General features: G+C 35.8%; 4 protein-coding genes across 5 annotated transcripts; all 4 read left to right on the forward strand.

Annotated features, from left to right (window-relative positions):
- The first annotated feature begins 5098 nt into the window (after positions 1-5098).
- On the forward strand, positions 5099-11797 carry LOC149739334 (fascin-like). The gene is made up of 8 exons (XM_089873884.1): positions 5099-5332; positions 6942-7175; positions 8347-8612; positions 9152-9297; positions 9497-9653; positions 10082-10231; positions 10444-10568; positions 10928-11797. The coding sequence occupies exons 1-8, from the start codon at positions 5156-5158 to the stop codon at positions 11134-11136; spliced, it is 1464 nt and encodes a 487-aa protein (XP_089730010.1). The 5' UTR covers positions 5099-5155; the 3' UTR covers positions 11137-11797.
- Positions 11798-12431: 634 nt separating this feature from the next.
- LOC149739335 (thioredoxin domain-containing protein 11-like) lies at positions 12432-19214 on the forward strand. Of its 2 annotated transcripts, none has more exons than XM_089873872.1 (12): positions 12432-12676; positions 13330-13546; positions 13882-13979; positions 14360-14492; positions 14836-14926; positions 15176-15351; positions 15696-15806; positions 16013-16490; positions 17066-17214; positions 17793-17989; positions 18379-18585; positions 18931-19214. In XM_089873872.1, exons 1-12 carry the CDS (start codon positions 12570-12572, stop codon positions 18944-18946), a joined length of 1980 nt encoding a protein of 659 aa, XP_089729998.1. In that variant the 5' UTR covers positions 12432-12569; the 3' UTR covers positions 18947-19214. The 2 variants fall into 2 exon arrangements, with proteins under 2 accessions (XP_089729998.1, XP_089729997.1); XM_089873871.1 differs by having other exon boundaries at positions 18942-19214.
- Positions 19215-19658: 444 nt separating this feature from the next.
- On the forward strand, positions 19659-21708 carry LOC149739336 (ribonuclease H2 subunit B-like). Its single transcript, XM_089873893.1, has 3 exons — positions 19659-20210; positions 20723-20820; positions 21103-21708. The coding sequence occupies exons 1-3, from the start codon at positions 19762-19764 to the stop codon at positions 21405-21407; spliced, it is 852 nt and encodes a 283-aa protein (XP_089730019.1). The 5' UTR covers positions 19659-19761; the 3' UTR covers positions 21408-21708.
- On the forward strand, positions 21625-24186 carry LOC149739337 (dynactin subunit 6-like). The gene is made up of 6 exons (XM_089873900.1): positions 21625-21764; positions 22125-22301; positions 22751-22821; positions 22936-22983; positions 23412-23554; positions 23974-24186. The coding sequence occupies exons 1-6, from the start codon at positions 21736-21738 to the stop codon at positions 24052-24054; spliced, it is 549 nt and encodes a 182-aa protein (XP_089730026.1). The 5' UTR covers positions 21625-21735; the 3' UTR covers positions 24055-24186.
- Positions 24187-25173: the final 987 nt, after the last annotated feature.

Consider the following 25173-nt stretch of genomic DNA (forward strand, 5'->3'; position numbering starts at 1 on the left):
GGATTCTCACATTCGAGTATTCGCACAATAACAATTGGTTTCCGCTGACCATCCTGTATTGTTTGTCAACATGTTTAATATTTAAATACGAACCTTCACTCGCCTTATGGCGTGTGGATTTTTAACCGGTTTTGCAGAACCCATGAATTATTTAGACATAACACTCTTAGTATATAGCGTGAGTTAAGTGAATTGAGTTTAGTTTGAATTTTGCATGGGTGAGGTCCTATAGTGATAGCAGGTGACTTTGGATGTAGGCTGAGTTGGTTCATTACCCCAACACATACAAAGTTTAGTAAGAAAATGTTTTTTTTTTATAAAATTTTGATGATTGTGATGTAACAACTTATGTTAATGGTGTAAATGGCATTTATGACGTAAGTAACGAAACAATGTAAGTTTTGCTGCATTCGCGCGTCGTCACCTACATACGTAACAATTAAGTTAATTGTTAAACACCACTTACGACCCCAAGATAAGCGACGACTTCTAAACGATTTAATTGAAAACTGAAACTTTAAACGAGTTTCTTAATCTCCCCAGGGGCGCGAGGTTTCTATTCGATGCTTTTAGTTGAGTTTTGGTGAAATTTAAGATAATGTGAATTGCTTGTATTGTAAACGGACCGACTTGTAAGGCTTAGCGTCTACGATTTTATTTGAGATTTTTTAAATAGTTCTTTCTGTAGCTTATTTTAACGACTGTCGTTTTGTTGCTAATTCCCTTTCTCCAGAGTCGGGATAATACGGTTATATAATTCTATAAAAAAAATTTTATACTAAAAAATATGACAATAAAAGTGTCCCATCTTACCCCTTCCTACAAAATGTAGTTTGTTGACGAAATGGGACTTGTATAGCTGTTGTAATGATCAAGTGCTTGATATTTATACAGACAAAGGCCAACAAACAGCTCTCAGTAAATCTCGAGTGGTTTCAAACGAATTACAAATCAATGCGATATTGGTTCACTCAGTGACTGGTGTCGGTTTGTTTTACTAGACAACTTTATTACAGGCTTAAAAAGAATTCGAAATATTCAGAGTATAAAAAAGGCCGGTTAAGTGTTATGAACATTCGGAGTTTAAAACAGTTTTTGTATAAAAATTTAATGTGACATCGGTTTAAAATCACTAGTTGGTTGGTGTAGGTTTTATAGAATTTATAACAGGTTAGTATAAAAATAGATATTGAGGTTTGTGTAAGTAGCACGCTAAGCACAACCTAAATTTTATAAAAGTCCACGATTTTTAACTTTATAAAGTAACCAACACGCTTTTAGAAACAATAGATTTATTCATATCGCCTTTTAACGAATGTTGTTTTACCCTTTCCGTTTTTTGTTGCTTCAATTCCTTGGATCTTCGTTATCGGATTTTATGAGTTGAATAAATTTAAACTTTGTTACGGCATCTGTAACATAATCTTGCGGCGGAGGTTGAAAGTTGTAAGTACCGGTGTACAAGCTTGTAATAGATGTGTAAACAGGGATGCAAGGAAACCGATAAAAGGTGTTGTTTATATTGTGTAGATTTATAACTGTGTCGTATTAAGTAATTTCCGCTTCTTTGTGTATTTAATTATTGTTATAATATTTTTATAATTTTTACTTGATATTATTAAGGGGTCGTAATAGTTATTTTGGCGTATTTTATACGATACGACTCAGCATATACACATATAGCTATATAAGTTAGCGCACTAATTATATAATACTGTGGGGTAAGGTGGAACACCTTTAGCACATAAAATTCAAATATCCCGATCGTGTTTTGAACATTAACAAAATTCTATGGGAGTCGTGAGGATATGGTTTATAATTTGAATGCTCTTTTTTAGTTTACTACCAAATGGGATGAGAAAGTAGATTGAAAAGTTGCTCCATCTTCCTCACCTTATTATATGTAGTATAAACGAACTTTGTGTTGTCTTTCGTCACGGTAACAAATATCTAACAAGCATTAATAAGCGAAAGTATTAAAGTAACCGTAAAACGACATTTATTAAACCACGCTTATGGATAAAACAGAACGCCACAGTAAACATACATCGTGCGCGTTGATCAACAATATCTGCATTTGCTGTCGCAGTCGTTTCGATGTGGCGGAGACTTCCTGACCGAAAAAGGCGAAAACACAAGCAAGCGACTCGAGAGAGAGAGCTGGGAGTGTTTCAGATCAGGCAGTCGCCGGTTCGTGTAATTACTGCGTGTTCGAGTTGTTAGTTGTCGGTTTGATGATAAGAATGATATCAGCGCTGCAGAAATGAACCGAATTTTATTAATGGAATGTTGGTAACAGAACTGGTATGCTGTGTGGTGTGTGTACAGTTGTATTGGTTGTTTTGTTATTTATAGAAAAGACTTCAGTATGAACAGCATGTGTTAAATTTAGTCGTGACTATCTGTGCGAACATTATAAGCATATACTGTAGTATGGACCTCATCAATGTAAAATAACAATGCTGTCTAATTGTTAGTTAGTGTTTTTAAATCTGCGGCAATAATGTAGTTATGTAGAAATATAATGACTATTCGTGTTTTAGATGGTTTCTTGTATTCCAAAGTGAAAATGAACCATGTCGTCGTCGTGTAATGAACCACAGCGTATTTAATGCAGTAATTTAATTAAGGTTTTATTTGCTAATTACGTCATATTGTGTATAATGCAAAGCAGTCTATGTTTCTAATGTGTTGTGTTGTCTACTTCTTTACGACGTGACTCGAGTTACGAATGAAAGGATATGACGTATTATGAACCACTTCCGCGAGACAACAGTTTAGGGATTTCACTTTTGTGTTGTGGTATGGCTTAATTGATGAAAATCAACATTTTGTTGTTTATACTATAATTTGTTGATGATATATAAATAATATATCTTGTATGTTTCAACATTGTATAATATTGCATTAATACAAACGCGTTCTATACTTAGCTACAGCATAACTTATACAAACCATGGCTTTGAGGTAACTTGTCGAAATACAGTTATATTAAAGCAAGTATATATCACATATTCACAACGTGTATTCCGTACTATAAGTTCGCTTGGTTTCTAAAGTGCGTTTTCAAAAGGTTTCTAAAGTGTATTCTGGTACAGCATCGTGCTTTACTGAAGGGCGTGTAGATAGGTCGTTATATATACATGTATTATAATTGTGCGTGATTGTTATGAAATAATGGATTATTCTGGTAAAACTTTTATTATGCAATAATTAAATTTGTTACGATGTATATACCTTTGTTACGTCACACAGAGGTTTATGCGATCACCATGGAAACCTTGGGTGCGTAAAATGCTGGTAATTCGCTTGCTGGTAATATTTACCTCTAGTTTAACTATAAATAAGCACAGAGGGTAAATACAGGCGGTTCGTTTTGTATTTCCCATTTTACTTATTTTATAAACAAGTTACCGTGACCGTTATTCAATGGGGAATTGAATAACAAACAATCTATCAACAAAACAGTTTCCTAAGCGCCGATTTAGCAGACAAGGGCGCGACGGGACACCAATCTCTTACACTGGGTTTTAAACTTAGGAAAAGCAAAGACATTTCCCAAAAGAAACCATCATGGTTTAATATAGGAAGTTTGTGCCGCTTGGGAAACCAGTGTAACTTGAATGACTCATGGTGTCTGGTGTATAAACTTTCACTGGTAATGGATAACTTAGTTATCGACTAACTACTAACATATTAAACCTTAATCGTGAATTAATATTCCCTGTTATTCGTGGTTACAGTCGTTTCGTCTCGTGACGTATTCAGAAATCGAATTGACAAAAACATTTTTTACAAAAGTTTAATAAAAATAACAGACGTAAACAAAAACGACTTAAAACAAATGTAGTATATTTTATTAATGGAGCATGGGACCACGGGTGTTGAGTGTCTCTGTAACAGCGAGCCCTGAAAGTGTAACTAGTTTAAACTGTTAAATCAAATTTTAATTCCAGTCGTCGTTAAAGCTACGTTTATAGTTTAAAGGCAAATAAGTTGCGGTCTTAAAGTAAACGACGCCGATAGATAAAAAGTAACCTCATTTACCCAATCCTCCCGTGTGGAAGTGATAACATTGTGGGAAAATATGATAAGGGTAATCAGAGTGTTATCGGTAAAGGGGTTTTGAGTTTCGTTTGACTTGGGTGCCTTGGGTCTAAATTTCGGTACACTGTTTGTCGTTTATCCTATGGTACACTGTTCCTCGTTTATCCCACGTGGTTTCCTAAATTCTGTTGTGTACGATTTTAAATATGATATTTTACGCTTGTGGTGTTCCGCAAACAGATCCAAATGTGACTTTAAAATGAAACACCCATCTATATCACGGTCTGGTACACTGTCTGTTGTTTATCACATACCCTGGCACCCTGTCTGTCGTTTAACTTTTAAAACCCAAATTTACATCCCTTGTGCAAAGAGAAACCATCTATAACTGTTAATTTACATCCAACAACGTTTCGTGTACAGCAGGGGCTTGGCCATTAACGTTTATTTACGACCGATAAAAAAATCTGCTCAAAATAAATTGAGTTATCGCCAATAGCGAATCGATTATGACGCAATAAATATCATTTTATCTTCTTTTTATAGATTTTTTGATATTTTAACCGAAAGTGATTTTATCGCTTCTTATTTTGCGCTAAAACTGTTTATTTTTGGTATTTTATCCAAATTAGGGTTTAGCAGGATTCGAGTATTGGGGGGCAAATATTAATGAAGTATATTCAATATACAGCCATGTCTGTGAGGTCGCCTAATCTGTATATCGTGTGCGTTGTGGATTATATGCGCTATATAATAATATATGCTTCATAGGATTAGTTCAGTTCGTTGCTGTTTTTTTTTTAGATTATCATGCGGAAGCTAAGGTGTAGGCGAGTCAGGTTATTACACGCGTGTCTTCTTATACACCGGGCACATATGGTGTATTTAAGCATTTTATGTTGGGTTTAAAAGTGAATATCTCATAAATAATAAGTTTGCCATAAAGCTGATGGTCTCAATCAATTTTAATCGGTTCGCGTTAGTGACCACTAGGTTGGAGCAATTGCTGTTAAGTGTTTTATTCAGTGACACACAAGTGTTTTTACTTTATTTCAAACCTTTGTTTCATAACCAGGTACTTTACTAAGTTAAGTTAAATTAATACACGATGGGCGAACTGAGTGAAGCATTGCAGTTCACGTTTGGCTTGATCAACTCCAGCAACAAATATTTGACCGCTGAAACATTTGGCTTCAAGATCGCAGCTAGTGGCGCTAGTTTAAAGAAAAAACAAACATGGAGCTTGGAGCAAGAACCTAACGGCGGAAATGACGTATATTTCAAGGTGGGGGGTTGGAATCTTGATCGTTTTTTTCGCATTTTGTTAAAGCTATAAAAGGTTTACAGGAAAACCAATTAAACAAACAAAGAAATATCTACGCTGACCTGCGCCGAACAACGCTGGGAGAGATATTTCTTTGTTTGTTATTTTTAAGCGGCGTTCACACTAGCGTAGTTCGTTTTAGTGTAAAATGAACAAACATAGAAATATCTACACCCAACGTTGTTCAACGCACGTCAGCGACTTTCAAATAAATCAGCACCGCACTCGTATGTTACATTCGGTTTCGGAAACTAGAACCAAAATCGCGGCTTTCGCATTAAGACGCGACTCCCTTGGCGGTTTCGATCGAAATTAATTCGATTCATGTCTAGACGAGATGTGGTTTGTGACGTAACTATTAAGGGGCGATTGTGACGTATAATTTTTTCTAAAATAAAACAACAAAACGCTGAGGGTGGATATTTTTTTCTTTGTTTGTTCTTTTTACACCGAGGCAGGCTACACTGTAGTGTAATAGTCACTTAAAAGAACAAACAACGAAATATCTCCGCTCCGCTGAACAACGCTGGGTGTAGATATATCTTTGTTACTCGCTACATGTTGTTGTTGGTTGTAATTTAAATTCGACATTTAATCGGAAGCTCTTATCACGTGACATGACGTCACTTTCCTGTTTTCCTCTTCCGGTGTACTGTGACGTCATTAAAAACATTGTGACATATACCCGTTATGTTGAATATTGTGCATAATAATTTGCATTGTGCATACCTAATCATAATGGTCCGTCTTTTCGTCTTTGTATACTTGTCGATCTTTTCCGGCGCGTGCATCTAACCCAGAGGTAATTGGTTCAAGGCTCGTCGCTGCTACCATTGTGGGCGTATGTGTCCTTGAGCAAGACACTTAACGGCAATTGCTCCAACCCAGTGGTCACTAATGGGTTGTCCAAATTATCAGCCATACATAAAAATGAAAAAAAAATCCAAAAAAAATAATCACCCACAAAGTAACATACTTGGTAACTCGTAAGCTGGCGCGAGTTGCACACCCGTGTTATAACGACTGTCGTTTTCCGGCCACGCGAGGATAAAGTAAGTTACATTCATTCATTCATCTTCGTTTAGACTAAAGAGACAAAAGTCAGTAATTCATGCTTTGATAAAATGCATTAAATTATCATTGCATAATATGGCCCATTTATTAAATCGCAATGTTTACAATCACAACTAGGAACCTGTCCGAGGAAGTTGGTTAAGAATAAGATGTTCTAATTATAACTCACAGGAAATAAGGTTTTCTATTTAAAGTTTTCAGCCATGTTGCAGTTCCTTTTATGGTGGAAACGCATTGTACCATAAGTATAGAACTGTGGGGTAAGATGGGATACCGCTATCACAATATTCCATAGTTTTTAATCGTGTTAACAACGCTTTTTAGAGTCATTAGATTACGGTTATTTAATTCTGTAAATATTCTTTATTTATTACTAAATGGGAAGATAAAATAAACGGAAAATATGTCCCATCTTACCCCCACTTTACTATATCTTTAATGATGTGCAATAAAATACACATGAATAGTTAGAAGTTAATTTCCTCCGTATTTACAGAGTTTCCTCGGTCGTTACCTGGGAGCCGACAAGAACGGCAAGGTTAGTTGTGACACCGAGACGCCTTCGGAAGAAAATAAGTTCCAGGTCGAAGCTACAACTGATGGTCGGTGGGCGATCAAGAGCTCAAAGTATGAACGATATTTTGGTGGAAGCGGAGACAACCTGTCATGTTTCGAACAAACAATTTCAAACACGTATTTGTGGGTGATCCATCTCGCAATGCATCCACAGGTAGATGGAGTAAACATATTCTGGACGTTTCCAGTGTTTAAGAAGTAATGTTCGGGCAAAAATGAACGTGGATGTAACTGTGTCTAATTTCGTTCCCCTTATATCTAAAGTTGTTATTGGAAATTATTTTTTGCCTCGTGTAATTCGGTTCGAATTGGTGACATCGATTGCGGAAGGTGACGCATCTATACATTATGACGTAATATACGATTATTGGGTAATAAACAATGTAGGCCAGACGTTGCAAACAAAAGGTTAACAAATTTAATTGATTGCGCTGCAGTTTTGGTTGATTCTTGTATCTTCGTGAATTTTCGATTAAACTTCGTTATATTTGTTGTAAAATTTTTTGCAACTTATTTATGTTCGCGTGGCTAGGCGAAGTCGTTACAACATGGGTGTTTTGTTTCACTCACCACGTGTCTGAGCTCTAGCTACCTTGCGAGTGCTAACCACCGCGCTATACATAACTAGGATTTCGAAAAAAAAACTCGTGAACTAAAAAGCTCTTGTCTAAGATCTGAGCGACGCGCAGAAAATATAATTAGATTTCCCATCGCGGTGGGTAAGCCTAAATGTCGCAACTGTTGTGGTTTATTTGCGTTCACCAGATGTGGAATAGGTCAACACTAATCAATTATTTATTTGGAAACACTGGTGTTGGTTTTAAAAAGTTTAAAATAATTTTTATATAAGTAGGGGTTTGCAATTAAATGGCTTGTACACATACGCCCACAATGATGGTAGCGTCAAAGTATTTGATTTACGATCGTAATTGTTTCGTCATAAAAGATTTTGTTCTGGGATGTTATTTGATTGATGACGTCATAGTCGCCAAACAAACAGCGCGTTCTAATAAACACGCGGTGCACGAAATTGGATTTTTCGTGTCAAATGTCAAAAGCGATTATTAAATCTAGAACAGGGTGAAATTACAAACTAAAACCCGTGGTTTCGCGTGCAAGCTGTCGGTGTAATCATAATTCGTTTATGACATCACACAGATGGTTTGTGTGAGATTCTACAATTACACCGTCGGGTGTTTCTAGTTTGTGACGTAACAAACCAATAAATTACCTTAATTAACCTTAATACATTGATTGTTTGTAAGAATTTGCAACAATCTAAATAGTTTGTTACATAACACTGATCTTTTGTTACGTCATAACAGGTGAACATTTGCAACATTCGACGTAAATGTTACGCCCATCTCTCACCAAACGGTGAAGAAGTCCATATGACTAAAAGAACACCGTGGGGGGAGGACACACTTATTACACTACTGTTCAAGGACAAGGGATATGCTCTTGTAACATCTAACAGCAAATACCTTGGGTACGATGGAACATTACATGCGGAACCTAAGGGTCAGGAGTGTTTGTTCACAATCGAGTTTTACTCGGGGAAGATTGCGTTTAAAAGCAAGCATGATGGGAGGTAGGTGAAATAATGGTTAGACCACATTTTAGTTCTAAATATACGTTGTGTAGTATGTTTGAATGAATACGGGCACACGTCAGCAATAGTGTGAATTATAAAACCTTGATTCGCACACTTCATGCCCACTGCCGAGGCGATATTGTTTTCTAGGGAAATGGGCCCTGGTACTGAACGGGTGTCCTTGTATTTCTCTTATGTGAATTTTTGGACGCAACTCGATGTTACTTGTTTCGTCGTGACGTCGTAACTATTACGTCATAGAAACTCAATTCTAAATCGATGTTTCGTAGTTGGGATTTTTCGGGGCGTTTAATTTTTAATGAACCGAGCAAGTTGTGGAATAATCAATGCTATGTTGGTTAATTCAAGTTGTATTTAACTTGGTATCTTTAAGAAAGCATATTTTCTTAATTTTTAAAATTAATTTTTTGACCATACGTTTATCAACAACAATTTGACATATTGGTATTTTTACTGCTCCTTTTTTTTTTCTTTTTTACCTATCACCAACTAAAGGAGTATTGTTTTCTTCGTAGATATTTGTCACCAGTTGGACCCAAAGGTCAACTACAAGGACGTAAAGACAAGCCTGGAAAAGATGAAGAGTTTGCGTTGATTGATTCTCATCCACAGATTACACTCTTCTCTAAAACTAAAGGAAAATATGTTTCTGGAAAACAAGGTTTGTACCTCATGCTCGTAAGATTATAACATATGGGTGTCTTCTTACACCAGACACACATGGTATAGCAATTTTTACCACACCTCGTGAATAATCTAAACTTTTCTAAACATTAAGTTTTATTGAAACTTTGACTTTGAATCACATGTTGAGTCATAAAAGAAAAACAGTCAGAATAATCTGCATTGTTACAAAACAGGTCTCCAGCTCTCAGCCAATCAAATTGATGCTGAGGAAAGTGAGACGTTTCAGATGGAAATTGACCCGGCAACTGAGAAAGTATTTTTCCGCAACGATAAAGAGAAGTATTGGAGATTGGATGGACAAAGTATCCTGGCTGATGCCGCAGATACTAAGTGAGTGTTTCAAACATCGGGAACTGTTGTCAGGAGTGGCTGTTTCTGATTAACTTCCACTTAATAATGTGCACAGTCTGTATTAGTTAGGGCCAGGGGTACAACCCTCACACCCTTTAATGCCATTAGCAATACCTACAAATTCTGCACTCTACTTTTGTGTAGAGAAAGGCATGTTTAGGTATAATTCATATACGATCCTTTGTTATCTCTTGCATCCCCTCTAAGAAGCAAAGGGAAACTCTGGACCCTCCTTCATGAACTTAACATGTGTTTCTCTAAGCAATAATAATTACAAAAGATAATTAACATTATTTATTCTTATTATGAAATAATTAACTTTAAATTATTTTAAAATGCACCCCACTTCTAGAATACTTACTAAAAGCAACATTTACATAAGAAAATGAACATTGTTTGTTTCCCAGTAATGCGAACACCCACTTTGTGGTCGAATGGCATGGTAGATTTATTCGCTTGGTGGCTTCCAATGGTAACTACGTGAGCATCAAACCATCAGGTCATCTATTCGCTCCAAGCAAAGATGCAGAAGATTTTACTTTCAGATTAACGAACAGGTTTGATTGTGTGTAGATCATGGTTTCTTTGTTATAATAAAAAATATTTTGCATTTTGCACAAAGAATAATTTAACCTGTTTAATGAAAACACCGAAATATGTTTTTTTGTTAATATTTAAAACTATAAGCAATGTTATATTACTGTGTTATGTACAATACATTAGACTCAGTTGATTGTGTTGAATATAATAGTTGTTTGTTATGTAACAGAGCCATCATTGTGTTCCGTGGTGAGCACGGTTTTGTCGGATGTAAAGGGGATAAGTTGGAGGGAAATCGGGCAACTTACGATATTTTCCAAATGGAGGAAAACGACGGAGCTTATGGGATTAAAGGTTTGTTTTGCTTTTTCTCAACCGGGACTTTATATGTGGGCAATGTGGTCCTTACCATCCAGCACTGTTTGATAAATTTATCCATGCCATGGTGCAATGGTTATAGCTCTTACATCCTAATCCGAATAGACAGGTTTGATGTTGCTATCATTGTAGGCGTATGTGTCCATGGGCAAGACACTTGACGGCAATTGCTACAACGCAGTGGTTGGTTGTTCAAATTGGCAGTCCAATAGATAAATAATCACCCACAAAGTTACAAATAAGTAACTCATAAGCAATGGCGAAGTAAAAACGCAATTATTTCTTAAATATTGTATGTTGTGTAAAATTCTAATTTCTTCTTACATTTATTCCAGCTCCCAATGGAAAGTATTGGGCCGTTGATGGAGATAAGAAAGTTGCAGCAACTGGATCCCAAGCCCAACCTTTCCTAATTCAGCTCACAAAGAATAGCAAGTTGGCATTGAAACCTGAGAACGGAGATGGTTACGTCACAAGCGACCATGTTGGTATTATGACAGCAAGCGGAAGTGGGATTGACAAGAAGACATTGTTCGAATATTAAATATTCTAGAATATAAATACAATGCTTCAAATAATTGAACACATTGTTTAACAGTGATCTGTGACATCACAATTAAGTGTCTTCTGTTTAGATTTTACAGAAATTATTAAATTCTTCAACAAATAATATTTTCAAGTAAATATGCAAAGCTGATATCATTAAGTATTCAATTTTATTTAATTCAATATTACACTACACAACAGATACACTTGGTCACTGTAAATTTAAAACAGCCGTTTATATCCCAAGCTACAACATCTTGCACTCTCTGCTTTGTCTACCAGGCATAATATAATTTTGAAACTGAACTTCTGGTACAAAAACAATAACATAAGAATAATTATAACCAACGTTTTATTTCGACTAATGTTTAACTTGTCAGGCAACGAGACTTTTTCATCTTGTTTATTTTCTACCAGAAGAAAAGTCTCAAAATTAGATCTTGCACTGTGTGATATTATGTGTCTCGTATATCCTGTATAAAGATTATCCATAAGTGAGTTGTCCATCACTAACTGGGCAGCAACAGTTGCCATTACAGAAGTATTCAAATTCACCGAATGTGCGCAATATATACGCTGCGTTTACTTTATGAAAAAGCCATATAATCTTGCAGAAATACTTTTATATTCCAAATACACAGAATGTTTATTACACTCAATGCTTCCCAGCATTTTAAACACGTTTTGTATCAGGTAAATTACAATTTATTCCTTGCTTCAGTATCTTGTCCATATTTTACCGTCATTACTTGGCTTATATTAATATTTGCATCCCTTTTGCAAACCTTGTACTTACTTATAATAAGCAGCTTTGTACCCAATGTTGTATTATCGCAAAGGGGACATTATTATTGCAAAATAAATTTGTCAATTTAAGAAAAAAATGTGGTTTTGTTTAGGGATTTGACTTGGTTTCTTTATTAAAGGTTTGCAATTAGTCTAATATACTGAATAAACAAGCGTAACATTTAAAGTGTGTTATATGTTTTATTTCTGTGGAATCCAAACAGTTTTGAAAGATTTATCCACGTGCTTCCCGCCCTAACTTAAAATATAACGCTGGCTCATGATTTTAATGCTGACTAATAAACAACACGTCAGATAATCTTAAATGCTACCCGTTCAACTGATACGGGTTGGTAAAAAATATAACATATATAAATATCACTGAATGTTTAGTTAAAAGTGAAACAGCTTAAGAACATTTTATATATGTTTTCTTCGCGCTTTTAAGTGGTTGAATTCCTTTTCAACTAAAGCCACGTAGTTAGTTTGGTAACATTAACATTTTACTTTAGGTAATTCCCCATTAATCTAAACCAGCAAACTAGGAAACCAATTAATGAACTATTTGTTATAAAACTCGCAAAAGTTTGTTGTTTATTAAGTATTGCCCAAGTTTTGTAGTTTCATAGCAAAATGTAAAACACGATGGTTACTATCGGGGCTTCTAAGATCATAAAAACAATGCAAAAGCGACCAGAAACAATTATTTTAATTCTGACATTTGTTTTCTTTATTCAACGTTTATGGGACGGGTGAGTGTTATGATCGTTTGTTGGTGTTTGAATTTAAGTATTTTCGTATTCATGGTGACTTTAAGGTAGTGTTGTGTAAAGTATACCGTTACGTATATGTATTCTTGATGTATTAATACGTAACAGAACCATTCATAGACATCCAAGACATGTTGTTTTGAAAAAGAGGCGACATATGTTTTAGCTTTAGGAGTCTAAGACTACAGTTTTCAAAGATTTAACCCTGCTGTTAGGTGTCTATACAAACAAGCAGAGCCAAAGTATATTGCATTCACCTCATTAATCTATTAGGTTCCCTATGTTTGACAACTATGAGTGTAACTGTATATTAACAATGTCACCCCAGATTTTACCCTGCTGTTAGGTGTCTATACAAACAAGCAGAGCCAAAGTATATTGCATTCACCACATTAATCAATGAGGTTCCCTATGTTTGACACCTATGAGTGTAACTGTATTTTAACAATGTCACCCCAGATTTTACCCTGCTGTTAGGTGTCTATACCAACAAGCAGAGCCAAAGTATATTGCATTCACCACATTAATCAATGAGGTTCCCTATGTTTGACAACTATGAGTGTAACGGTATTTTAACAATGTCACCCCAGATTTCTCTAAAATATAGTAATTTAACAATCTTTATTTACCCACAGCGTCCACAGTTCCCCCCAGACCCGTTCTGCCCCGCAACCGACCCCCATTATAACCCATCCCCCAATACACGACTTACACACTGGTAGTTTGGTACACCTACAATATTTATTAAGCATCTCAGAAATATCTCTCGTCCTATATTACGCCCCATGGTGTGAAAGGTCTTTTAGTTCAGTCAAGGAATTGAACAAAACAGCTCAGGTTTTCCATAAACAGGTGAGATGTCATGTAAATATAAGTGTCTGTTATTTTAAATAAAAATAACCCCTATGGCATATGAACTACCAGTTTAAAGAGTTTCAATGTATGTGGTAATTTTGTCTTATTTATCTTTAATTATTTTAAAAACAAAAACATAGCCGTTTGCTGTAAAATTAAGTTAACCTAGTACAACTTACCTTCACATAAAATATCTGTAAAACTAAAAAGCATTGAAAAAGTTCGGAAGCATTTCTGCATTGAAATATAACATCATATATCAGTTACTTATTGAAACTATTCTATGTTTTTGTATATATGTTTCATCATTTCATTTTATATTGTATATTTAGGTATCTTTCGTGGCCATCAACTGTTGGTGGGATCAGGGGGAATGTCGGGGAAATAATAATTTTCAATCTTTTCCACATTTGTATTTACATCATAGAAGGTTGGTGTAGAACTTAGAGTACACATACACTGTTTGTTTTGAGATCTCAACTTTGTACAAATAAATATGAAGTCGTATTGTCATTTGTTATATTGTAATAAATTCCTCGAATCTGACCCTGACCTGGTACTCATAGAGTTGAACGATTTTTTGTGTAAAGCAATACAGTAAGGATCTGGTGCTACGAAAACGTAACAGACAAAAATCAAGTCCAACGAATTGTTTATAAAAGCGTATTTGTATTTTCCTTTTCGTACACTATTATTGCTATGTGTGAGGTCTTGCTGAGATATTTCGCCACAGTTTGCTTATTTTTCGTAGTCTATTTCCTAATAAATGTTGTATTTTATTGTAAATTGTAACTTTTATTTTTTTCTCAGTTTAAAGACCCCCGTCCACTACAATGGGCCTCATACACACCAATATTTTGCACGTTTTGTTTCCAAAGTTTTACTCCCATTCACTTACCTTGGTACATTAGATGTTGTGGAAGGTTATCTTAATAATGGAAAGGTGAGATGGATGTTTGTTTGTTTGAATATGGATGAATGTAACTTACTATATCCTCGTATGGCCAGAAAAAGAAAGTCGTTATATCACAGGTGTTCTGTTTCATACACCTCGTGCCCGCTTCAAGTTACCACATATTTTACTTTTTGTGTAATTACTTTTGTTTATTTTTATCCGCATGTAAAAACATTCATACTTTTATCATTTGTATTGTATAAAACATTTCGATTAAACCAATTATCTATATTGCTCAAAGTAAAACACTTTATCTATTTCATTCTATATGGGTGAAGTTTTACTGTAGACATATTTACAACATATTAAACAAATAAACCATTTCCTGCAGACCTCCATTATAGCAAGTACTGGCGTCAACCTTACAAGCAACGAGTTATTGCAACAGTTTCTTCAAATATCTTTACAAAGTTTAAGTAAATGTAAGTTCATGTAATTGTGAGGAAATGTTGCTTCTCTACTGTATAACTCATCATCTAGTTTACTTATGTGGGCTATTGTAAATCTATGTCCTTGGGAGGTTGTCTAAATTGTCGGCCATACAAAAAAATGATCAAAGTTACATACGTGGTAACTTGTACTCGCAAGCGGTGTATGAAACAGAACACCCGTGTTATAATGACCATTCTTTCCCCAACATAAAGGTGAATAAATCCCATTCATTCATTTAGTTCCATCATGGGCCATCCAAATGGGTTTGATCACAAGCCCATTCCTCCACACTACACTTGGTATAAAGGAAGGCTACATGAGGATATATAATAGTGGGCGAGGTGTTGGGGAAATCTCGTTGAACTCAACATGGGAGGTTGTGGAGGGGTGGATGGAGAAGAAGAAAGATCCGATTGTGAGAATGATATGTGTTTGTTGTGTGGATTTATAACATGGGTGTACTCATACACCTCATTTTAACTGGCAAATTATAACATGGGTGTCTTCTTATACACACATGGTGCATTCATACACCTCATGCTTACTGTCGAGTTATAACATGGATGTCTTCTTATACACCAGACACAAATGGTGTATTAATACACCTTATGCTCACTGTCGAGTTATAACATGGGTGTCTTCTTATACACCAGACACACATAGTGTATTCATACACCTCATGCTCACTGTCGAGTTATAACATGGGTGTCTTCTTATACACCAGACACACATAGTGTATTCATACACCTCATGTTTCAGGTCGTTCCACGTATTTTATCTTCTGGCCAAAAATCAAATTTATTCTTCCAAGTTTTGAACAAAGGACCGACGTTGGTTGCGTTTCTACCTTCGTTGGACGACGTCACTGTGGTAAGAAAATACTTTGAAATTAATGTGTCGTCTGGATGCAATTAATGTGGGCTCTATCTTGTAGTGTGTTGAAATACTTGAGTAATAGACCTCAGAATCCCAGGTCTAAAATTTTGGGTGAATTACTAGACAATAATTTTACCAAGTGAGAGCAAGCAATGTATTTTATTAAATAATATATTGTTCAATTTTATTTTGTTTAACAGTTTGAAGAGATTAACACAATCTACAACAAGAATTGCCACCAAGTTTCTACCCATTGTTCATCCATTGTAACATCACAACCAACTGAACCAAGTATTTGTAATGTCTGTTTACAAAGAGATAGTCACCCGCGAACACCCCACAACGAGGAGATATTTTTTCGCAGATTGTTAAAACTCGGATATTTTGAAGCATTAGCAACACAAAGTCACTCATGTGTGCAATCGCGGTCGTTTTACGACAAACATAGAACGCGTTTAAACATTTGCTGCGGCAATATCCATAAAAACCACACCAAGATTAACGGTTTAGGCTGTAGAAGCAATTGTACTCTGCAGTTTCTAATGGTTGATTCAACCCAGTATCCTGCACTTGCTACTGCTGTTAAAGTAGATGACACAAAGTCCAATGCAGTTATTATTGATATTCATAATGAAATGGAATATTTAATGAAGGGAAGTTTTACAAAGCAGAATATTGGTAAGTGGGACTTCCTGTGCAAAGTCTAATATTCAGGTTCAATTAATTGTCTGTATGGTGTTGTCTGCATGGGAGGCAATTAAGTTTTATGAGGTATCACTAGCCATGCTTTGCAAAGCAAAAACATATTGTGTGCCTGGTTTTGTAGCTATGCCCATCCTGACCTCAAACCTTTTAGCTTCAGGCTTGTAACTTTACAACTCAGTCACTCTTAATGTACATAGGTACATCCTTTTCCTATGTAGCCATTCACCCATGCACCTAGTCCCTATAAAACTTGTAACTTTGCAACCATAGATAAGCCACTCAAGTTCCCAACCATACAACTTGTAACTTGACCTTTACAGCTCACTTTTAACTTTATGAGCCGTTTACCCGTGCACCAAGTTACCTAAAAACTTGTAACTTTGGAGCGTGTGTATAACGACTGCTCTTTTATTGTTAATTCCCTTCTCTTTGTTCTCTTTAGTTTGCCTAATCTTTATTACTGTATTCAAGAAGATAAATTACAAATTTTGTCAAGTAATTAATAGTTATGTAACTTATCCTTTACCAACCACTCATACTTTACACAGTGAGCTTCATCCTGGAGTTTACAAGCGATAGATTGCGCAACACAAGGAAGATGTATGGGGGTAATATTGGTGGTCACGAGGATGTTTTGCAACTCAAGGAGTTTACAGTGAAGGATTTTATCGACATGATTGATCATCAAAACACAAAGGTGAGATCGGGATATCATGGGAAATAAAAGAATGAGATTTGTTATTAATATTTATAGTCATGGTTATATTGGCCTATGTTTATATAAGGTTGGGATTGTATTTGCATTAAAACTGCTGTAAAACCAACATAGGGTAATCCATGTAAGCAAAGAGTTCCTTATGTCTCACTTATACCTGCTGTCTAATTTTTTTTTGAAAACAGCATGTTTTCGCGCATTTTCAAAGTTAATTTTCGGCTCAACTCACATGTTTGTTTTTTTAAAAAAGACAGCGTGTCTCAGTAAGACCTGAGGAACATTTTGAAACCAAAATTTTAGGTTGCCACCAGCTAAAGGATACCAACAACTGTTGTTTCAACATTATACACATGTTGTGCATGGTTGTGGAATATAAACTGTTGCCAACAGATATGTTACAAAATCCATAAATAAAGGAATACCCAGTTGTTGGTAGATAGACTTGCATATTATTCTCAGCATAACATTTATTTATCCAATACCTGATTGATATGTCCCACAGGTTTATAAAAAAAACTTTATAAATTCTTTGCATTCAAGGCGTTTATAATATTATACAGGATACACTAGTCTACCATCATTCCCCTTACTGTGGATTCTGTTCACAATATTCGCATCAACTTATTTCATTCAAGAGGTTGTTAAGAGGTGTAAGGAACCTTGATATTGTGTCAGTTTCATCTGACACTAACTCACAACTCCCACTTACGTTCCAAGCAATATCTTTCCCCACCTTGATGTTCTATCCAGCTAATAGGTGGGTGGCGTAAATAGGGGGAGGTTTGGGGAGTAATTATTTGCCCATAAATTCTTACCTATTGTTGTTTTGGGTCCATAGGAGGATGTTTGGGGGTAAATACTCTCTAGTAATCAATCCAAAAAATAAATATTTTTACAGCCTCTAGTAATTACTACAAAAGATTGTGTACTGCTGTCTTAAGTCCAAAAAATAGTTATGTATAAAAGTTGGGTGTTACTTCTGTTAAATGAAAATATAAAACAACCATTTCTGCCTCCCACAGTATAAATAAGGTCTCAAAACATATTTTGTCGCTATGTTTAAGTTAAAACTGTTCTTAAGTTTTCGCTACTGTAGTTGACGAGACAAACCAAAGGTTTTATTGATATTATACATTTTAACACCAGATCATCTGATTCCACACGTTACCCACCTCATGTTCAACTCACTCCGTCAAAGTTAATGGGATTTCTATGGCATTATGCGTCGCCACTAACTAAGCTTCAAATCGTTGTTGCTTTGTGTGACGATCACTCAACCTCGAAGCAATATTCGTGCTTCAGCGCATTCATGGAAAACTTAGAAATATGCAAATTAACTGGGATTATGAAAAGGTGAACTTATGATAAAGTGATTTTTAAAAATGCAACTGATGTATTTATGTTGTTTATTCTCGCATGACTAGTCAACCTTTGTAGGCGTATGTATAGGTTCTTAAGCAAGAAACTTAACTGCAATTGCTCCAACCCAGTGGTCACCAAAGGGTTGTCCAAATTATCAGCTATATATAAACCATTACCCACAAAGTTACATTTGTGGTAACTTGTAAGCGGGCAGAAGGTGTATGAAACAGAACGCCCATGTTATAACGACTGCAATTGCTAAGATTGAAGGTCCAAGATTAGATAAACTACCTTCATATTTCCTTTGAAACTAAATTTGTTTTTTTTTAATTTAAGTTTGTTCCCAGCATGAGGAAAGAGATTGTGAGGATAAATATGATGGAGGTGTTGGCTGAGACCATTAGAGGAGTTGTGGGGAGCAAAAGATGTTCCGTGCCATCTTTATCTTCCATACATCAACATCATAATGATGAATATTTGAGGAAAAACTCGCTTGCTAGATTGGATGATGTTTTATCGAGAAGGAAATTTGAATTTAATTTGGTGAAACAAGAACTCAGTGATGTAATGTTACCCATTGTTTGATCATGAATGGTGCAATAAATTTCCTTTGTACTCAGTTTGTTCAGTTGTTATGACAAAGTGTTCAATGTACGGGTGTGTTCTATGAATGGGTCGTTGAAACACGGATGTTCTTTTTCATACAAATCACGCCTGCTAAAAGTTACCATGTATGTAACTTTGTAGGTGACTGTTTAGGCTGAGAATTAGGAAAATCTTTAATGGCTACTGGGTTGGAGCAAGTGTCTCGTACAAGCACACATACGCCACAAAGGTGGCAGCGTCCAGCCTTGATCCCGTAACCTGTGGTTACTGAAGAGCTAACCTCGGTTCTACGGCGGCGGCTAGCATCCACGCTTTAATCTAAAAACTAACAAACTCATGTTTTCTGGGTTATTTATATCTAGATTCTAGTCACCGTTTCTTTACCCCAAGCACTACCCGCCTAAATATTATGACGTCATAATATACAGCGCTATTTGATCTTCACTTCGCGCCGTTGTGATTTTACCTGTTGTGAAACTTTCACGCTAATGTAGAATTGAAGACCTTCGTGAAATACTGTTATTTTGCAGGTTGATATAAAGATAAGTATATAGTTTTAGGATGCAGGAAAATATAATTTCAGCAAATTCGTCAAAAGTATTCGTCTTGCCTGAGAAATGTATGTCTAACGGTCGGAAATGTTCAATTATAACATTACTACACCCAAGAACGCAAGAAAAAACTAAGTTTCTTATTTCATCTGATGAAAATAAAACTGAGCTTTTTGAGCTAAACCAATATACTGACGAATTTTCGTCTTGGTTTATAAATAACGAAACAGTAAAATCTGACGGCACAGTATATATAGTTACGCCTATGGACCCACTTTTTATGTGTCTGCCTGCGTTGTGTGCGAACGCAAGGGAAAAATTTGTGCCACTGGATCAAATATTTTCAACTGAAAACGGAGAAGAAGTTTTGGGTAAAGTTTTTGAGCATTCTGCATCAAATGTGAAGCAACTGAATAATATTTGTGACTCAAAAAGTTGCGTGGACCTTCTTGCATATAGGTTAGTTTGGATATGTGTTTTATTAATAGTTATATTTATTTTATTCTTTTGTGGGTTGAAAACTCGACTTGTGTATGCCCACAGTCAAGTTGCTGAAGCTATTGCAGTGTTTGGATAAGCAGACATGACTTTTGGTTGGTTTGGTCATTTATATTCTCGTGGTTGGAACTTGGGTGACTTATCCATGGTTGCCACTCCTATGCCCACAGTCGAGTTGCTGAAGCTATTGCAGTGTGTGGATAAGAAGACATGACTTTTGGTTGGTTTGGTCATTTATATCCTCGTGGGTGGGAACTTGAGTGACTTATCCATGGTTGCCACTCCCATGCCCACAGTCAAGTTGCTGAAGCTATTGCAGTGTGTGGATAAGCAGACATGACTTTTGGTTGGTTTGGTCATTTATATTCTCGTGGGTGGGAACTTGAGTGACTTATCCGTGGTTGCCACTCCCAATCCCACAGTCAAGCTACTGCCTACCATAATGTAGTATCGTAATTACTAATTATCGACAGATACAATGAAACAAAAACACTGGAATGGTTGAAGATTAAAGTCGAACGAACCGTTGATGCGTTGAAGTCAGCTGACTTGTTCATTGGAGACACTGAAGGTAATTATTGATTATAAGTATTCATGTAGAATAAAGCACGGACAGTGTTTGGGTTAATATAGTAGATTTTGTTCAACTTAATGTGTGGGCATGTAAGTCACATAGTGGTATACCAATGGATGTTTTATTTTGACCGTTGTTTTGCTGCTAATTTTCATTTCCAAGTGTAATTCATTTCATTTTCGCTACCGTATTCAAAGAGATAAATAGGAATTACTGTTATCCCAGTCTACATATTATTTAGCTGCATATATAAGACTAACCATACTCCGTATACACCAGGTGATGCATACACACGTTACGCATACGGACTTATTTGCGAAAATATCCACGCTGACTTGGCAAAGAAACTTGCTACACATTTGAAGATACCAGAACGAATAGAGAAACGTAAAAGTTCTGGGAATCAACCGAGCGCTAAGAAAGTGAAAACTGAAGCAAGTGAAGATTACTCCAAACTTGTCAAATCTCCAACTAACTCAGAAAACAAGAATTTAACTCGAGCCCAAAAAGCGCTCAAAAAAGTCGACAAAAGTGGAATGAAAAATATTTCAAGTTTTTTTGGCGCAAAACCCAAAAAGAAATGACGTATCATGAATTAACTACTTCTTATTGCCAAAAAGTTCTAAAAAGCCTTTTTAACATTTGTGCGGTGCAGGAAATTCCAGAGCAGGCCTGTCCACCCTGCCACTTGGTTTGGCGCCTTGGTATCTAGTGGTAACAGGCAAGTAGGGCAACCTATGGCCTAATTACCAGGTCCTTGCCATGCGTCACCATAGATAAAACCTCTCCTTTCAATTTGTAGCTATACTTTTAGTTCCATATTGAATTTCTTCATATTGTGCCAACATTGGTAAACTTATCTTTAAAGTTGGTTTTGTTGTTTAGGTTAATGTAGATTAAATGTAAGTTACCATGTTAAGCCAGAGGAAACAGAAAACAAAGTGAGTTTTTTGGTTTAAATATTTTTTTGTTCATTTTGTAGAGTGAATTATGTTAAACTTATTCCCAAATGATAATATAAAAACATATATATATATTAGTTTTACCCTGACCACTGAGTTGGAGCAATTTTCGTTAAGTATCTTGCGCAAGGACGCATCTGTTTATCTGTGTCATAGAACTTAAAACTCCTTTATTTAACTAACTCTCTTTTTATTATTATTTTCAGCCCAAATAAAAACTGAAACAATCACCCATAAAGTTATATACATTGTAACTTGGCACGAGGTGTATGAAACAGAACACTCCTGTTATAACGACAATCGTTGCCCCACCGTTTATTCTTTATCAATATTGTTTAGCCCGAATGCGATCGTTGCTGTTGACGCGCTGGTGTGTGAAGAAGCAACACTAGAGGGCAGTATAACAATCGGGGCGAACTGTGTCGTTCACCCTAAAGCTGGGATCTACGCTAAAGATGGCCCCATTGTTATTGGACAAGGGAATATTATTGAAGAACAAACAAGGATAATTAACAGGTGTGATGTCATAGAATGTAATTATCTTTGGTCCTATATTAATTTAAAGACAATATATTATAAATCACACACGTTGATGCTTAAAAATCATATTCTGTCATTTTTAAATTCATAATTCTTTATTAGTATAAATGCAACTTATTAAACCTGGCATGGCGGGTTAACAACAGTCATTATAACACGTGTGTTCTGTTTCATACACCTCATGCCTGCTTACAAGTTACCATGTACAAAGAATACCATTATTATCATGTAATACTCCAATCTAAATTACCAGAAACTGGCCACAGGTGCACTTTAAGATAATTTAAGAAATCATCTTGCCTGTGTAATACAAAATATTAAAACCCACTAATAGACCCCCCACCACCACATCTACTAGGAATCTAGGGCAAAACACTCTGGCAATTTTTTATTCATTGAATATATAAAGTTATGTTAATCCCCAGAAACCCTCCTGGAGTTACGGGTAGCTCGCCATTAATCATTGGGAATTGCAACACGTTCGAAGTTGGATCAGGTGGGAACTTTAGTTGTGTTTAATGAAGAAGATATTCAAAAATTTGAGGGCGATTTATAAACATTCAGGTTATGGTGTTCACCTTTTGTAAAATTTTGTTTATTTTTTACTTAGAATTCGAAGGAAAATCGCTCGGAAACAATAATGTGTTGGAAGCGAAGGGTGAGATGGTGTTTTATTGATGAGAATATAATATTAAAGTTTAATAGAACAATATACACATCAACACATGTTTTTAAACTTTTGAACATGTTAGATTTGCTCCCTTGTACGAGAAAACTCACTAATTGGTTGTATAAATTGTCAGCCATACAGAAAAAACCATCACCCACTAAGTTGCAAACGTGCTAATTGTATGCGGGCACGAGGTGTATGAAACAAAACACTTGTGTTTGATGATCGTTGCCTCATGACGCGAGAATAAAATAAGTTACATAGGCGGTAATACGTAGGTGGGCACAATAAACCTGTTTAAAGTTGCCCTGCCAATCAAAAATATATAAATTGTAGTTGTTTATTCCATGCACACGTACTTTCATGATTCATTTATTTTATAAGTATATGTTTCTATACTAACATTGTGAACACAGCAAGAGTTGGCCCGAACACAACTTTATCAAACAGTTGTGTCATCGGTGCTGGTTGTCACGTCAACACTGAAGAAATACTTCCAGAGAATACGATAATTTGTGGAGATAATTATCTCCGAAGGATTAACAATGATAAGTTGCCGGTAAGTTGGTTTATGTGAGCTTACTATGTGAGCTTACTATGTAAGTTGTGGCCACACTTTATACCAGTTTATAAAAGCTTTTTGCATATTTCCGGAAGCATTGTTGTTTGCATTAGGATTTTGTTTCTTATAGTGGCCGACACATTATGTGTGATTGTGAATGTGGTTCAGTGGTTGGTTGGGTGATCACATTAGAAAAAGTGGGTATTGGGTTCAAAGCTCACTGCTGCTGGCATTATGGGCGTATGTGTTCTTGGGCAAGCTATTTAACAGTAAATGAGGATGAATTGTTGAATCTGTTCCATTTGCATAAGGTTGTACTATGTTGCGCTTGCAGGGGGACCTGGGATTCATGCCAGAATTGCCCCATTACTCCAACATAATGATAAACGTTCATTAATTTGTTTTTCTCTCCACAGTCTCAAACCCCACAACTTGATTTCTTGAAGAAAATTTTACCAAATTATCATTTTCTTGTTAAACCAAATAAACCTGCGTGATTAAAAACTATGAGACACACACAGATGTTTGAAGGCAATGTTCGTTGTCTTGATATTTGTTTTGTTGTTGTATTTAATAATGTTGTTTTTGTATTGTTGTTTATATCAAAATAAAAGTTTCAAATCATGAAAGATTGGGTTTGGACGTTTATATCCTCGTGGGTGGGAACTTGACTTATCCATGGTTGCCACTCCCATGCCCACAGTCGAGTTGCTGAAGCTATTGCAGTGTGTGGATAAGCAGACATGACTTTTGGTTGGTTTGGTCATTAATATCCTTGTGGGTGGGAACTTGAGTGACTTATCCATGGTTGCCACTCCCATGCCCACAGTCGAGTTGCTGAAGTTATTGCAGTGTGTGGTAAGCGGACATAACTTTTGGTTTTGAGAAATTTCTATTTAAAGGGAAGTATTCTCATAGTGTCCTAAATTTAGATCTTAACCGATGTAAATCAACTAATTATAAATATATTTATTTTTTAAATGTATGCATACCTTACTTAGCATACCCAGACGGTCACCCATTTAAGTACTAACTGAACCCGAGATTGTTTGACTTCCGAGATCGGGTACTTTTAATCTGGTATGGATCTTTCGCATAAGTCGACAAAGTTTGAAATTTTATTTGTAGATTACTTCAACCGCAAGGTGGGGACAGAGATGCGCGGCTTATTAATAGATAATTCACGCTAAATCACAGGATTTGCAAATTGTATTAAGCCAAAACAAGTACAGATGACGAAATGAGTTTTGTTGGGTATTGCTTTGTCTTAAATTGTACACAATGTTATACATTTGTTTACTTGGGTTCGGCAGTCAAGTTTTTATTTGACACTCTTCCTGAAGTAGCTTTTACCTGTAGCGTGTTTTAACGACTGCCGTTTTGCTATTAATTACTTTCTTTTCGTTGTTTTATTAATTTGAACATAAAAATCTCGTCGGAAGTAATAAATAAAATTGACGTTATGTGAAACTTACCGTTAAGCTTAAAACACATTTTGTAGTCGCACAACAGCAATTAGTTTGCTGAACGCTCGTAACATGCCCGCATATCTATTACATGAGCTGTGTCAATATAGCGACATATGCCGTTATAAGAAGCTACGCTGTAACTGCTAT

This window comes from Ciona robusta, chromosome 3 (genome assembly GCF_009617815.1).
Source record: "Ciona robusta chromosome 3, ASM961781v2".
NCBI classification, from domain to species: Eukaryota; Metazoa; Chordata; class Ascidiacea; order Phlebobranchia; family Cionidae; genus Ciona; species Ciona robusta.

Excerpts from the sequence above, each read along its gene's own strand:
- LOC149739336 (XM_089873893.1), top strand. The coding sequence starts at position 19,762 with ATGCAGGAAAATATAATTTCAGCAAATTCGTCAAAAGTATTCGTCTTG. Across the intron at positions 20,211-20,722 it reads GTGGACCTTCTTGCATATAG|ATACAATGAAACAAAAACAC; the intron begins GTTAGTTTGGAT and ends AATTATCGACAG. Across the intron at positions 20,821-21,102 it reads GTTCATTGGAGACACTGAAG|GTGATGCATACACACGTTAC; the intron begins GTAATTATTGAT and ends CGTATACACCAG.
- LOC149739334 (XM_089873884.1), top strand. The coding sequence starts at position 5,156 with ATGGGCGAACTGAGTGAAGCATTGCAGTTCACGTTTGGCTTGATCAAC. Across the intron at positions 9,298-9,496 it reads ATATGTTTCTGGAAAACAAG|GTCTCCAGCTCTCAGCCAAT; the intron begins GTTTGTACCTCA and ends GTTACAAAACAG. Across the intron at positions 10,232-10,443 it reads ACTTTCAGATTAACGAACAG|AGCCATCATTGTGTTCCGTG; the intron begins GTTTGATTGTGT and ends GTTATGTAACAG.
- LOC149739337 (XM_089873900.1), top strand. The coding sequence starts at position 21,736 with ATGTTAAGCCAGAGGAAACAGAAAACAAA. Across the intron at positions 22,302-22,750 it reads CAAACAAGGATAATTAACAG|AAACCCTCCTGGAGTTACGG; the intron begins GTGTGATGTCAT and ends GTTAATCCCCAG. Across the intron at positions 23,555-23,973 it reads TTAACAATGATAAGTTGCCG|TCTCAAACCCCACAACTTGA; the intron begins GTAAGTTGGTTT and ends TTCTCTCCACAG.
- LOC149739335 (XM_089873871.1), top strand. The coding sequence starts at position 12,570 with ATGGTTACTATCGGGGCTTCTAAGATCATAAAAACAATGCAAAAGCGA. Across the intron at positions 13,980-14,359 it reads TTGTATTTACATCATAGAAG|TTTAAAGACCCCCGTCCACT; the intron begins GTTGGTGTAGAA and ends TTTTTTTCTCAG. Across the intron at positions 15,352-15,695 it reads AGAAGAAGAAAGATCCGATT|GTCGTTCCACGTATTTTATC; the intron begins GTGAGAATGATA and ends CTCATGTTTCAG.